The sequence below is a fragment of the Abramis brama genome (genome assembly GCF_963993115.1).
Source record: "Abramis brama genome assembly, chromosome: 22".
Classification (NCBI taxonomy): Eukaryota; Metazoa; Chordata; class Actinopteri; order Cypriniformes; family Leuciscidae; genus Abramis; species Abramis brama.
Window position 1 is genome coordinate 23,112,035 of NC_139984.1, and position 15,804 is coordinate 23,127,838.

General features: G+C 39.3%; 1 protein-coding gene across 1 annotated transcript; it reads left to right on the top strand.

The window, feature by feature from the left end:
* Positions 1-757: 757 nt before the first annotated feature.
* On the top strand, positions 758-15,215 carry xkr7a (XK related 7a). Its single transcript, XM_084099187.1, has 3 exons — positions 758-1,315; positions 9,200-9,399; positions 12,575-15,215. Exons 1-3 carry the CDS (start codon positions 798-800, stop codon positions 13,534-13,536), a joined length of 1,680 nt encoding a protein of 559 aa, XP_083955313.1. The 5' UTR covers positions 758-797; the 3' UTR covers positions 13,537-15,215.
* The last annotated feature ends 589 nt before the right edge of the window (positions 15,216-15,804 follow it).

The window sequence follows — 15,804 nt, forward strand, 5'->3', positions numbered from 1 at the left end:
AATTATTGCACCAGTGTCTTAGACTATGTTGTAGTGTGTGTGATTTTGAGGGCTTGTGTGTCCTGTCTGAGGGCAAAGTTTGGTTTTTCAGCAAGAGTGAATGGTTTTGAGTGTAGAGCTTCATTTTGACCTGAAAATAGGATGTTTGGGGAATTGGGTGAGACGTTATGGATTTGTGTTTATAGTTTTGAGAATACGAGCATAGTTTCAAGAAATGTGTTTAAGCAATCGAGAAAAACTGTAAATAACTTAGGCTGCATGATGCCACTGAACTAATTTGTTTCAATGTTATATGATGTTATATGATGATGTATTTAGCGACATAATTGTTGTGCCTGTTACATAATTTGGGTATGAACTGTTTAGGCTACCTTACTATTTTTCCGTAAACTTATCCAGCTTGAGACAACGACATAATTAAATAAAATAATAATTGAATAAAATTAAAATTGAATATGAATCAGGAATGCAAAGGCACCTTTAGTCTCAGGCCGCGAGGATGGATGTCATCCACCTATCGCTGTTTTATTAATCATAGCTATATCACATTATAGGCTTGTGAACAAAAACTAAACACGTGCGTGCACACCCACAGTCATGTCATGTTACTGGGCATCGACTGCCGTGATAAATTGCTTTCATGTGGAAAAACAGGAGCTAGATGTTCAAGCAGGAATGACGAGAAGCGTTTTCGTCCCAGTCCCAGCCCTCTTTTCTCCCTCCCACACAGACACACGACCCCCTCCCACCCACACGCCCGTCTCTCCTTTTCATCTACTCTCTTTTCTACAACAAACATGGCCGCGAAATCAGACGGTACAGCCGTTTCTTTGCAGAATGACATTCCGCCGACGTGCCTCCCCGGGCTGGAGAAGCGCTCGCCACAGTGGCGTCCCGTCGGGAAGGAGTATTCGCTCCTGGACTGCTGCTGGACCCTCTGCGCCCTCTTGGTCTTTTTCTCGGACGGGGCTTCAGACCTGTGGCTGGCTGCCGAATACTATCTCAAACGGGACTACTGGTGGTTCGCTCTGACACTCATTTTTATCATTATTCCGTCTGTGGTGGTGCAGGTGCTCAGCTTCCGATGGTTCGCCTACGATTACTCGGACGCCAACGGGAGCGGCACGGCTGCGGCTGCATTGGTAGCAGCGTCCAATGCGGAGAGCCACTTCAGCACCAAGGACAGCGATCAGCGGGGCGCTGGCCGCTCCGCTGCGGTCACCGGAACCCGGAGCAACGCTCAGAGCTGCTGCAGAGCCTGCGTGTGGCTCTTCCAAAGCGTCGTGCACGTTCTTCAGCTGGCACAGGTCTGGAGGTACGTACGTGAGTGTATAGATCTCAAAATGATCAAATAGTAGATTCCTTTAACGTGTCACATCAGCAGTTCATTCAGCATCATATTGTTCTGTCATCCTGTGCGTTCCCCTGACTTGCCCTCTCTACAACAAATCCACACCCACATCTAGAGGCATTCAGAGCTGAAGCTCCTAAGATGGCAAGGCCTATTTAAAGAAAATATTAGGGACAACTTTTATGCAGTCAATATTTATTGCTTTCATTTTTGAAAGCACATGCTTTGATATAAAGGGACCAAATATAAGAATCAACCTGGAGAACAAATATCAGTGGCCACTAATATAATTGGAATGTGGAAAAGACAATAGAACTTGTGCAACATATGTGGTTATACGGTTATACGGTACGGTTATACGGTAAGTATTCAACCTCAATGCTGTTAGTTTGCATTGCCAATGAATGTCCTGCAGTCATAGTGTGGAAAAGGGATCCTCCTTGTATTTCCTGTTGTTCCATGCCAGTTCATCATTATCGCCAAGCCATTTGGTTGTAGGCTCCTCCTCCTCTTCCTCCTCCACCTCTCATGAGCTTCTGGGTCAATAATCTCCCGGAGAGACTCCTCCACTCATCCACTCATTCAATCTGTCCACTAGAAATCGCCTTATGCACACACTCTAAAATCCTTTTGTCTTTAGAGCAGTGCAAAAGAGTTTTCTTTTTTCTTTTTCATATTACTTATACCAATGCCAGTGGTTTATGATGAATGAGAAATGTTTTTTTTGTGCTTGATGGGGTCTGCAGTGTTTATATGCAGCAGATGTTACCTAAAAGTTGCCATAAAGCCATAAAGATGATGATTTTTCTATGAGCTCAAGAAACAGTTAGACATTAGATTTCACTTCCTCACACTCTTTCCGCTCGGTGGGATTGCCATGAGCAGAATGTGCAAGTGCTAAGGGTCTTGATTGCTGACAGACAGTGAGCTGCAACGCACAAAGCAATTTCCATAATAATGCAGAGAAGAAAATTTGCAGCCCACAATCCCATCCAAAAGTTTAATCCACTCACATATAAATCAATAGAAACACACCCACACATATTAGAGGCATGTGTAGTGAGTGTGTGCCGTGTAATTGTGGTTGTAAACACAGAGGCGGTGATGTGCCTGTCTTTCAATGCCTGTGCTGATCAGCAGTGACAGGACTGAGCTTATGTGTGACTGGACACTGCTGCCGGCTGACCTGCAGGGAAACGCAGGGTTAATGATGTTTGCTGCCATTGATATCACAAAGCTGCCGGTCATTTCCATCAAGCTTCATTTATGCTTCTGTCACAACACATGCGCTGTCCTTCTCATGCCGTCTGTGTCATTCTCTGTCTGTCACTCATTCTTTTCCTCCTGACCCTTTTTTTTTTTTTAGAGGAGTTCCTCTTTTTTCTGATAGCATATTTACCATAATAAACAGTTTTCAGAAAGAGAATGTGGATATTTGTAATTCAAAACAAGCCAGTCAGCAAATCATTTTCATCTCATTTGAATAAAACTAACCATTATCCCATTTTATTCACTAATTAGCCTTGAGAATTTGAGCCTTTCTGAGCTACATTCCCATTAATATATAATTCATTCAAAATATTTTCAGAAAGAATAACATCATTGGCACTGCAAGCTGACGTCTAATGAAATATCTTCAGCTCTCTTTTTGTCGCTTTCTATCAGTATTGCTAAGAATAGCACCTTTTAAGAAGTACATTTTGCCATTTTCACGTTACCTCTGTTTGACCTGCAATAAAACCACATGGATTTATTTCTGTTCTTCACCTTTCACCAATACTCTCTGACTGAGTCTTTGCTTAAAAGCTTCCGAGCAGAGCTTTCCAGGCTCTGTCTTTGTTTGATTGGAATTAGCAGTAATGCCATTAAAGCTGCCACCAGCACTGAGCTTGTCACATCTCTGCATTACAGGGATTATAGCTGTAGTGTTTACATGTCCTTACCTGCAGCAGACAGCCAGAGAGGGAGAGAGTGGTGCACTGTTGCAAAGAAAGAACAGGTGAGGAGAAGATGTAAAAACAGAGGTGCATCTTTGAGAGAATGATTTTTAGAGGGAGAGAATATGAGAAAACTTGGCTGTTTGATATGAAAATTAGCCATTATAAAGCAATTTCTCCTCATGGCTTGTTATTACATTAGCAATAAAATAATGATAAGACTATATGATGTGCAATAAAATATTAATTTTCTCTCTGTCTCTCACATTTTCTAAGCGTTGTGTAAAAAAGTGTGCCCTATTTGAGAGTCCCCTCTGAGTACTCTGACCTGGTTCACTGAACACGTTCAAAGACGGTTTTCGATTCCATGTTCCCTGCAGCATTAGATGAGCAGGATCAATCAGGATCAGTCACCACCATTGGAGAAGAAAAGACACCTTTACACAGGCTTTGTTGAGAGAAATGACTTTTCAGAAGTGCTGTTGAACCTAAAAATGAATGAGTTTCATATAATCTTGACCGTTTTTATTAAAACATAAAACATGAACATTTATTTTAAATAATGCAATACTACATATTTAAGAAAATCTCTAAATTGTATTAGCATTATTGGTGAAAAGTAATGATACTGAAAGTAATGATAACTTGGTGATATTAACGCTCTAATGTATACATGTTCATTCAGTTAAGCACTGATTCACCGGTAGCTCCTGAATCTTTCTGAATGATGACAAAAACTACCTCGTGAAACAGGACCGGTCAACTTGACTTGGCAGGACAACACTTGGTAGCAGGACAAGACATGGCTTCAGGAATCAGAACACACGGAGAATAAGGGTTTACACAACACTACGCACCTACAGAATTTTTTTTTTATGTGGTTTGGCTGTTCATTTACACGGCAACAGCATTTTGGAGGCCTGAAAACAGGATTCAAGTGTAAGTTTTTGAAAATGATTCCATTATTGTTTTGTTTTAAACTACAAAAACGCGAAATTTGTTTTTACGGATCCATGTGAACGGGGATCGTTTTGACAATGGTGTCGTTTGTACGTAAAAAAAAGCAAAGGATAAACTTTTTCGTTTTTAATATATTGTTGTCGTGTAAACGTACCCTAAGTTTGATCTTGGAATTTTAAGAATCAATATCGAGATTCAAATTAAGTTTGTGATTAATTGTAAAATTGATGTGTTTACCCAGCCAAGTGAAGTGAAGTGAAGTGAAGTGAAGTGAGGTGAAGTGACATGAAGGCCAAGTATGGTAACCCATACTTGGAATTTGTCCTCTGCATTTAACCTATCCAAGTTAGTGCACACACATTAGGAGCAGTGAGTACTGAACACACACACACACACACACTGCAAACCGTAGACACACACATTGGGAGCAGTGAGCAGCCATTCACTTTGGCGCCCGGGGAGCGTTTGGGTTGGTTAGGTGCCATGCTCAATAGGTGCCAGTACGTTCCTGCCGACCTTCAGGTTACAAGTCCGACTCTCAAACCATTAGGCCACAAATGCCCCAATTGTTCACACTATTTAACAGTTACTGTTAAATTTCTTTATTACTAACATGAGTCAACATCCTGTTTGGACAGGATCCTTTCTGGCAGGTTGGGGGTTGATTATTATTATTGCACACACTGAGTGAATCGCTCCATCACTTTTTTTCTTCAGATGTGGTGCCCTATTGAGCATGCCAAGAGTGTGCTTAAAATGTTTGTTCTCTTTCAAAAGATCTAAAAATACATAAGACATTTTCAGCTGGGACTCAAACAGAAGTAAAGTGTAAGTCAGGCAGCAAGAAGGAAGGCGAAAAACACCAATTTTTTAAACCGTCTCATCTGTGACAATGAGAAAATTTGCAAGCCCTGCGTGATTAATTCACCCCATGGATATCAAAGTAAAACCCCGCCAAGGAGGACTGAGGAGGACACATTCAAGAGCACAGATAGCCAGGGGATGTCTGTTGCTGTTGGCCAAACAGCTTAATGCCTATTTGAGACATATTCCTGAGAGAGGGTGCACTGGGATTAACTGTGACGAGAAAAGGAACCTAATAAAACTTAAGCTGTGGATATGTTTGATAAACTGCAGGAAGCTGTAGGCAGTGTGTGTTTTAGTGTGATTTAGGTTTGTGATTGTTTGAAGGTATGTCTGATATGAAGGGTTGAGCAATGCATGAGCAATGCAATGAAAATAGGCTACTGATGGGATTCTGTCTATAATGTAGAGACAAAATATCAAGCTTTAAATAATGCATCATGTTTATTCCTTTATGTCTGAACTGCTTTTTTTGTACTCATTAACGAGTTTGTTTGCCCATAAAATCTTTAAGATATTAGGTTAAACTTATTTGGCTTGCTGTCCACTGAAGAGGGGCTCGATGAAGCAGCTTCAACTCGAGCTCTGATATACCCCCCCAGTGGCTAAATGTAGGATATAATAATTGAAGGGCAAGGAACCTGAGATGAAGGTGGAGTTTGGGGAGGTGGAGGGATACTGGAACAGCTGATACTAGAGAGAGGTAAGCGGCTGCTTATATACTCAGGCTGTTGATTGAAAGATTAGATGGGCTCACTCCTCCCTAACTTACGTTTAGGAACTTCATAATTAAAACATTTTCTGGAGATGACAGAGCCTTCAACCGTTGATCAGCAGAGGTCTTCACTTAATTTGCAGGGTCATATTTTTTGCATAGTTATATGTTCATTGAATACATTAAATGATTCAGTTATTGAATATGTTTGTAAAGTAGGCTAATGTTTAAACAATACGGATATTAAACATTAATTTAAGGAGTGATGCTTTCTGATTTCTTTTTTGCTTTCTCTCTGGCTAGTAGTTTGTCCAGGGTGACCAGATGTACCATATTTCAGCTCTATTTTTAGTGTTTTAGCGTTGAGGTAGGCTAGTGCTTTTTGTCCCTCTCTTCTATTATAGTTTTTCAAAATGGCGGAACGACATGGAAGCCTCCTCGGACTTACCCGTCCAATGTAAATAAAGATAAGAAATTCTTCGCTTACGAGGATAAGTCAGATCATTGGCAGAGGTAATTTTACACCAACTAAGACATATTTATGAATTAAGACATTGATTTTAGCTAATAAAAAACCTACACAGCGTACCTTTAAAGTTAATCAAACAACAAAAGATGTTAAATGAATGTATACATGTTTAATAAACATACTGTACCTGAAAAACGTAGTTTATTTATGATTACAATTTCAGAAGGGCCTGGAGGGGCAAATAAAAAGATCACAAAAAATCACACCAAATAAAGAAAGAAATGTACTGTATATGACAACAGGAAATAGGGCTAGAAAGCACTTTCATCTTCCTAATTCTGTTGCATGATGACATGATCCAGTGTCTTCATAACCACCTCAGCAGGGCTTTACTATTCAATAAAAATAATGACAGTCTGATAGCCAGCTGGAAATCTGATATAGAACATTCAACATTGATTTTCTTTTGTTTCCCCTCTTTCTTTCTTTCTTTCTTTCTTTCTTTCTTTCTTTCTTTCTTTCTTTCTTTCTTTCTGCTGCCATTCTCAAGGGTTCAATTTAGCAGGAGGGGAGGGGGGAGGGGGTAAATCCAGTATTTAACTGACTTGCTGGAACCCAGTCTTTGGACTTAATAGCTGAGGGCTGATTGGCTAGCTGTGCCATCTGAGTAACGGTGTAGGTAAGTTGGCTGTTCTGAATATTGTTGAATTCAAAAGTAGTTTAATGGCAAGTGGACAGCAATATAATCAGGGTGGCTTTTCTAATAGAAAGTCCTTTTCAGAGAAAGACATGCTGAGTCTTTATGCGAAGCGCAGACCTAACAGATGATTGCCTCAAATTGGGTAATGTTAAGTTAAGTAATGGGCCAAGCTTGTCAGCTGCAATGTTTGTCAGTCGTCACCATGGATACTGATGCATTGCTTGCCAATGGTGGCTGTTTGTGAGATGTTTTCTCAGCCATAGAGCTGCCTGTTTGTTAACCTTTTCTCAATTTTCTTGAATTTTTTTTTAAAAACAGGTTAAGGGTTCAAGGTTTGATTTTGTCTGATAGCATCCGGTGTGTCGAATTTTCAGGGAATCAAAGGGCTGAATTTTACAAGCGAAGAGAGCTTTTCTGTGTCATTGAAAACACACCCTTTATTCAGAAAAAGAAAGACAGTGTTTCTTGTCAAATTTGAGACTCGCTCGCTGACAGCCATTCTCCCAGGCTCTCTATTGCTTGATTTTTCTTTTAGAGGCTTTTTTTTCTTTGCACAGCAAGTTGTGTGAAGGATGTGGAGCAATTTTATAGACCTCATCAAGTCAGGGTGATTCATTCTGCCAATCTCCTGACATCCTTGCGAACACTCCTATTACTCTCGCTACCCTTGAGACAGACTGAAATAACATGGCACTTCCTGTCAAAAGAAACAAATTAAGTCCAGTGAAAAGCAGATTTTTCAAGGGGCACACATAAATATGTTTCGAATGCACAGCTGCAGTTTTTGCTTCAAATCTCCCAAAAGGCGCTCTCTTTCGTAGAGGAATGCTTCCTCTGCCACTTATATTCATCTCAGAGGATAAACACTGGAGTTCTGGGGTCGTAAATCAGGAAATTTGAAGGTACGAATGTAAGAGACAGTGTGATCCCTCCCGTGAAAACATGCTCTCTGACATCTGTGTAATCTGAAGAGCGACCTTGGTGTGTCTGACAACAGCCTGTAGACCGTGGTGCTGAGGACAGAAAATGACATGCTGGAGCACTCTATAGTGGACTGGCAGTCTGCCCAGACAAGTGTACTGCCTTTATCAGCTGGTTGCAGTCACATTATAGGCAGACTCCAGTTCTTTACAAAGTCTGCAGACTGGCATTGAGGTAACTATGGAATTACCAATTTCCAAATGGTTCTATCATACAAGATGCATTAAAGTGCCCATTTTTGTTCATTTACAAGTCCATTATTTTATTTTTGGGCTCTTCTAGAATTGATTTACATGATTTGAAGTAAAAAAAAAAAAAACATGCATACTGTACATTGCTGCAGCACTTCTTTTCACTCGTTTGTCTTAAAAGCTTTTTTTATAGTCGGCATGAAATGGAAGTTGCGATAGATTTTTCTTCCCTATTGTGGCGTAAATGTCTTCTTGAACAAGAAAAAATATACAACGGGATTTTGACAATCAAGAATTTATTGTATGGTTAAATTGTTGTGGTTTGCTATTGCCATTGCTGTGATGGAGTCCCAAATGGAGCCCTCACGAGTCCACACTTTTGTGACCTAAACTCTTTCCAGCACCCTTCTGAAACCTATAGTCTTGTGGACTTGGCTGTAAGTCAAGTATATTTATATGATCAGACTTTTGGCATGGACTTTGTGCTTTGTAACTTTGCAGATTGTTTACATGCTCAAACAGCTATTTCACACTAAACCCAGCAAGCAATTTTGCATTGAAAAGACATCTAATAGCCATCCAAACACAGCCCAGACATCTATGCTAAAACAACACAAAATTGAATAGACATCTAAACCATAGCCCAAGAATAGACTAGTCATCAATTAGATAACAAAGAAATGATATGAGTAAAGAAATGAACAAACACCTTGTAATCACTGTTTACTTTGCTTACATGATGGAATCTCATACATATTGCAAGTTATTTTGGCAAAAATGACATGTAACCAAATTCAAGGTATACTGGCTAGAAGTGGGTTACTCATAGCCGGACTATATCGGGTCTATAGTAAACCTAGACGGTGAAATGATGGCTATTGCTTACTGGGAAAGGTAAAAAAAAAAAATGTAAACATAAAAGAGGCCCTTTTTATAATTAGTAATTTGTATTAATTAGTATTTTCTGATACAATTTTTGGTGATCTGTTCAGAAATGATCTAGAGGTCTCATCCTATGTTTTTTACCCCAGGTATGTCCATGCCTTATATCTGGGCGTGCAAAGCCGCTGGCGCGGGGACCACGAGCACAAACACTTCTACTGGCGTACGATGTTCGAGAACGCTGACATCAGCATGCTGAGGTTGCTGGAAACCTTCCTGAAGAGCGCACCTCAGCTCGTTCTGCAACTCAGCATTATGGTCCAGACTGGCCAGGTCCTCCCTTTGCAGGGTAAGTTGATGACAGCTATGATTAAAACCGCTTCATTCCAAGTATGCTAGAAATAGTTGGGCTTGCTCTATTTGTCTGGGTCATATTCCTTTTTTTCATATTTCATCAGTAGTCTCGTGTAGCCAGACATTTGACTCTGACAGAAAGTCTGCCCCAAATTGCAAATTATGAACTGCCTATAGGTGCTGTTTATGGGCAAGGCTATCTAATATAGACCATCATGGAAGCAAAAATCATTCAAATAATGGCATGGCAGATTCATGATTAGAATTTATACCAGCTCAATATTTAGAAGTACTGATTTGATCTTTTTTCAGACATACTGTACACTATTCAAAAATGTAGGGTCCTTAAGAATTGAGAATTAAGAAGAAGAAAATAATTGAGAAAGAAGAATTAACCACGGCTGCATTTTTTTGATAAAAAATACAGTAAAAACAGTAATATTGTGAAATTTTATTACACTATTACACAACTATTTTCTATTTGAATATATTTTATAATGTAATTTATTCCTGTGATGGTAAAGCTGAATTTTCAGCATCATTACTCCAGTCTTCAGTGTCACATGATCCTTCAGAAATCATTCTAATATGATGATTTGGTGCTCAAGAAACATTTCTTGTTATTATCAATGTTGAAAACAGTTGAGCTGCTTAATATATTTGTGAAAACTGTGATGCATTTTTTATTAATTAAATATATAATTTATTAAATATCTTTGATTACACAAACTTATAAATCCATAGATTAGCTCTTCTTCAAAATCCTTTTCTCCACTTCTCCAGGAATATTGATGAAAAAACCTACGTGCCTTTACTCCCAGAATTTGCATAAAGCCAACCAATCAGATTCTAACTGGTGATTTTTGAGTGTGGTATACACGAGACGGTCAGTAAACACACTGTGGGTGGTCTGTGGGCGTTCTGTCGGAAGCACAGACTATAACATCTGTCATATTGTTATACACCAGCTCACTGAGTATAGCGTTTGATTTAATGCCTTCTTGCAGTGTGATTTCTGCGTTGCATCTAATTTAAATGTGACACATTATTGTTTTAGAAATTAATTTGTCCATCATTAAGGATCTGAGTGCAATTTCACAGCATGCGTTTCCATAGTATCTCATTTTCAATCCAACTGCAAATTAGCTGGCAAATTACTGAGGATGCGATAAGTGTGACTGAATATGGAAGTCAATGGGTTATACATATTACAGGTCATTGTGCATGAGACTGACCATTTTATCAGATGAATCTTTAAGTAGTTTCATTAATGATTAAACTATCCAGCAGCAGTTAAGACACAATTTGTTTCATTGTCTCCTGGAAGAGCACACTCCAAATTTGCAATGAGTAATATTAAAGAGATATATAATTTAACATGACAGTAATCAAATGATCATTTAGAATATTACCTCTTTAGATGTTCACACCAGCGTCATCATACAGTAATGGGGACATTAAAATAATCGAATTGTAGTTTCATTGCTCCAGTCTATCTTTAGCTCTGTAAGGAGGGAACAGGACACGGGATAGCTATTAACCTGACAGGTGCCTTTGATTACAGAGCTGCGAGAGCTCGCTGTTGTATTGGTTCAGCTCCATGGGAACAATTGTAGCACTGTCAGATATTCCCTGAGGAATTTTATTCAAATGTCAAAGCACAAACTGTGACTTTTAAGGAAAGCCCAGAGCTAGTTAACCACAGGATGTAATTTTTGTTTAAAAGCTATCATTTGACGTGATCTTCTTTCTTTCAATGCCTTTGTGAATAAAAGTTAGAGAGGTACAGTATTAAAATGTGGCAGCCCTGCTCATATTACATTTATTCAGGCTGCTGAAGGCATCTTTTTCCAGAAGGATAAAAATGACCCAGAGGAGAGCCAATATGTGAGCATATCCAGTTCTCAGGAGATGGCCAGGGCACTCTTCCACCTTACAGTCAGCGGTGTAGAGAATACAGGCATCAGTGCAAGAGCGTTTCATCTTGGTCTGTCCTGAACTGCACTTTTCCAGACTGATATTATGATTTAGGTGCTTTGCTGGGTCTGTCATAATCGCTCATAATCATATCCGGTGCAATGCGAGACGGCTGGAGAACTAGCTAATGATTATGTTTTTGCTGATTAGGAGAGATTTTCCGTTTTGACTGCTCCTGACTAAACGGGTGAGCTGATGAATGGCCAGACAGGAACCTGATTAAATATTCATGAGAGCTTCCAGAGAGCCTACAGCACTCAACAGAAATTCTTTTTTTTTTTTTGAGAATAATGGTGGGGTGTGCTGTCATTCCTTATATACAGACACATTTATACATTGGTGTAGGTTTTGATTTGAAATTAATATGAAGTATTTTACTGCTCAAGTATCGGCTTTGACACTGATGTATCTTCTAAAATTCCTTAGGATAAATAAAAAGAGAAATGATGCGACAAAAGCAATAAAAAATAATGGGCCTTCTTTTGGCAGCAGTAGGAAATCTGTTTTTTAATAGCTCAGATATCTAACATTATTATAAGTGTGGGCTAAAAAAAAGATACACTATACAATTAATAGAAAATAAATATTGTCCACATAATATTTTAATTAGTACAGTGAAAATATAAAATGTTTCATTTTTTTTACAAAAAATATTTAATATGCTTGAATTTTTTTTAGATTGGTTGTCTTCTCCTCATTATTATTTTAATATAATTAATTGTTTTATTGTTTATATATGTATATTTATTTTTATTGTTTTATAGACAATGTAGTGTTAACCAGTAGCAAGTAGCTTCTTAAAAGGATAGTTCACCCCAAAATGAAAATGTTGTCATCATTTGCTCAAGTTGTTTCAAACCTGTATGAGTTTCTTTCTTCTGTTGAACTAAAAAGAAGATATTTTGAAGAATGTTGATAACCAGACTACTACTCTCCACTGTTTGGTTACCAACATTCTTCAAAATATCTTCTTTTTAGTTCAACAGAAGAGAGAAACACATACAGGTTTGGTACAACGTAAGGGTGAGTAGATTGTTACAGAATTTTCATTTTTAAGGTGAACTATCCTTTTAAGGCATCCTTCCTAATACACTGCAAACACCATCTAACTATCCAACAATCCAATTCTTACTATTTTCATGCAGTGTAATTGATTTTAATTAATGTACCTCGTTGTGCTTCATTTGATCCAGGTCTGTCTGCATCAGCCTCTCTGGTGTCTCTGGGCTGGATGATGGCGTCTTATCAGAAGGCATTACGGGACTCTCGTGACGACAAGCTTCCCATGTCATATAAGTCAGTGGTGGCACACATGCTGTGGCACCTGTTCACAGTGGGAGCCCGCGCCATGGCCTTCGCCCTCTTCGTGTCCATCTTCCAGCTCTACTTCGGGATTTTCATCGTGGCCCACTGGTGCGCCATGACCTTCTGGATCATCCAAGGTGAGACGGACTTCTGCATGTCCAAGTGGGAGGAAATCATCTACAACATGATGGTGGGCATCGTGTACATATTCTGCTGGTTCAGCGTCCGTGAAGGCCCGACTCGGTGCCGGCTTCTGCTCTACAGCCTCATAGTGCTGGGCGAAAACGTGGCCCTCACTGCCGTGTGGTACATATACCACAGCCCGCGCACTTCGGACTTTTACGCTGTGGTGGTGGTGTGTGTAGTGGCCTGCAGCTACGCTCTGGGCACATTTTTTATGTTTGTCTACTACTGCCTGTTGCACCCTGACGGCCCTGTGTCTGGAGCCTATTTTGGATGTTGTGGCGTCCAGGTGGGGGCTGTTTCAGATCCTTGTATCTCGTCGCCCACCTCCGTTCCTCTGGACGCGGTGAGCAGCCCGCCGAGGACTCTGCAGAGGACTAAAGGAGGAGAGTCAGTACAGAGAGACGACATTGGCGATGTGTTTAAGATGCGGACCCTTAAGGCCTCACGAAACGCCGCGCCGCGCCTCACCCCAAGGACAGAGGGGCCGGTAGTTCGTATCGACCTTCCCAGAAAGCAGTACCCAGCCTGGGACGCCCACTTCATTGACCGCAGGCTACGAAAAACCATTTTGGTTCTGGAAGGTGCTGCTCCGGTCACACCGAGGATCCAGTACCGATGTCTAGGCACACCCAAGGAAGTGATGGAATATGAGACGACAGTCTGAAACGTTCTTACCTTCTAAAAAGATGTAATGTATTAGCGTGCAAAAAAAAGTCAGTTCTCTCCAGCTTTATTTGGTGGATTTTGTCAGATCTCCACATGAACTCTTATTGACTCGTCGTCTGTGGAGGAACATAATGCATTAGTGTCTAGAAAAGAGCCACCCTGTGGCGACATTAGACATTACCACAGGTTATTGGGTTAGGAGGCTAGGCTGGGGTCCGTTTCGAGCAAGTTTATGAAAAAGCAGCGAGGCCATGGTAAATGTATCATGAATAAAATCACATATCAGTGTGGTACATTAACAGCAATGGTGCTTAAACACATCCTAAACACAGTTTCAAACCATTCTGGGTGTTTTTAAATCTCTTGTGGCAGCTGCTGTAAACCACAATTACTGAATCCACTTGGTCACAGTTTGTTGGCTATTGAGGTTGTAATAGGTACAAGTACAACTAGTGAGTTTTCTCATTAAAGGCCTTAATCGACTTTCTTACGTTTGGCTATTCAGCATCTAAAAGGTGCATTTCACCCTTCTTCAGCAGCTAATGTTTAAAACATTGGTGGATTTATGAAAACATTTTGAGTCTTTAAAGAAAGATGGAAGGGTTGAGCTTCTGATAACATCATGAGGATTTTTATTAAGCACAGAATTGTTGCCTTCAAGAACAGGGATCATACTTTGCTTGCAACAAAGACTATGTTTTTTTACAATTATCAAGGTCTCTTTTCAGTGGACATTTCTGCTTACTTTTCAAGTGAAAAATTGTATTTTAATGTTCTCCAAGGACATATCTGTCATGATGGAAATAATTGGTCTGATCCTGAAAAATGGCTGAGTGCACCTTTAAAAAGGATTGAATGAATGTTCATCTCAAGGACAAAAAACCCTGATCAAGCTGGTTTATATGCCTGTAATATGGTAATACCGCAGTATTTCAAACACTTCTAAACTAACAAAGATTTCAAATATTAAAGTACCTATATGACAGTTGAAGAAAATCATATAGCATATGTTTCAAAATTGTTCTTGTTATGGGTTAATGAAAAGTTATCAGCGTTATGATTATGCCATCCCATGTCATTTACATAATTTGGTGCAATAATACTCATAAATGTTTGAATAGTGAATTTGAAAATTTTGTATGACTATATGAACAAATCCATCCGTCTCTTTATCTAATTTTATTTAACATTTAGATTCGGTTAATAACTTTTCTGTGGTTGTTCCTTACATTTGGTCATCAATCCTTAGATCAGTGAATCTGTACAAAACATTTTTGCATTGATTGACCATTGGGCTTTTGAATAGAGAGAAGATGAATAATCCATGTATTTGTGCTGTTTACACTGATATCATGTTATTGCTACAGTAAGTCCATTGTAACTATTTCACATCTTGGCATAACCATTACGTACAGTATGTCCATTTGTGTTGCCATTTTTGTGCTAGCTGGAACACCGCAACACAGCCTCTGTATGCTGTCCTTTATCAATGTGGATCATACTCGTTCACTCTGGTTAATGCTGGATTTTACCATAGACACGCTGAAAGACGTCAAGCCTTACACTGCACCTGAAAGACTGTTGCTGTCGACTGTAAAAAAGGATGTCGATTTTCAGCCATGTGTTTTATTTGGACAATAAAGCAAGCAAAATTGTGTGTTTACTGACCTGACCAAAGCATCAACTGAAAGAGTGTCTTGTTTTGCCTGCCATTTTAAGATAAATGAAAAACTAAGATATTGTAGCATCACACCGCAGTGTTTTTCATTCAAGCACGCATTCCAAAAATAAGTAAAGCCATACTAGTCACAGCCAATGATTTTGATTTGATACATACTGCACTCATGTGGAAACCAGCTGAATAGCAATGAGGAAGATCAAAACATTCACATCACAAAGATAGTTTTTACTGTCACTCGGAAGACGTTTTAACTACAACAAACTTACAAATAAGAAAATTAGGCATTTTAAAAACAGCGATGAACACATAGCCTACCTTTTATTCACACCACAGGCACTAAATCAGCTTCCATAACACTATATTATGCAATGCATTATCTCAAAGCAATGGCATAATCTAGAGATGTCATTCAAAACTATTCCTTTTCACTTTTTTGTTAAACTATAGATCCACTGTCAAATTCAGAGGAAATGAATTTGATTAGTCTGATAATAAAATAAAACAAAATTCCATAAAGTATTTTGAGCAGACTGACTAGGGTCGGATTTATTCTCCCACTAACAGTGGACCAGTAGATTATAAAAT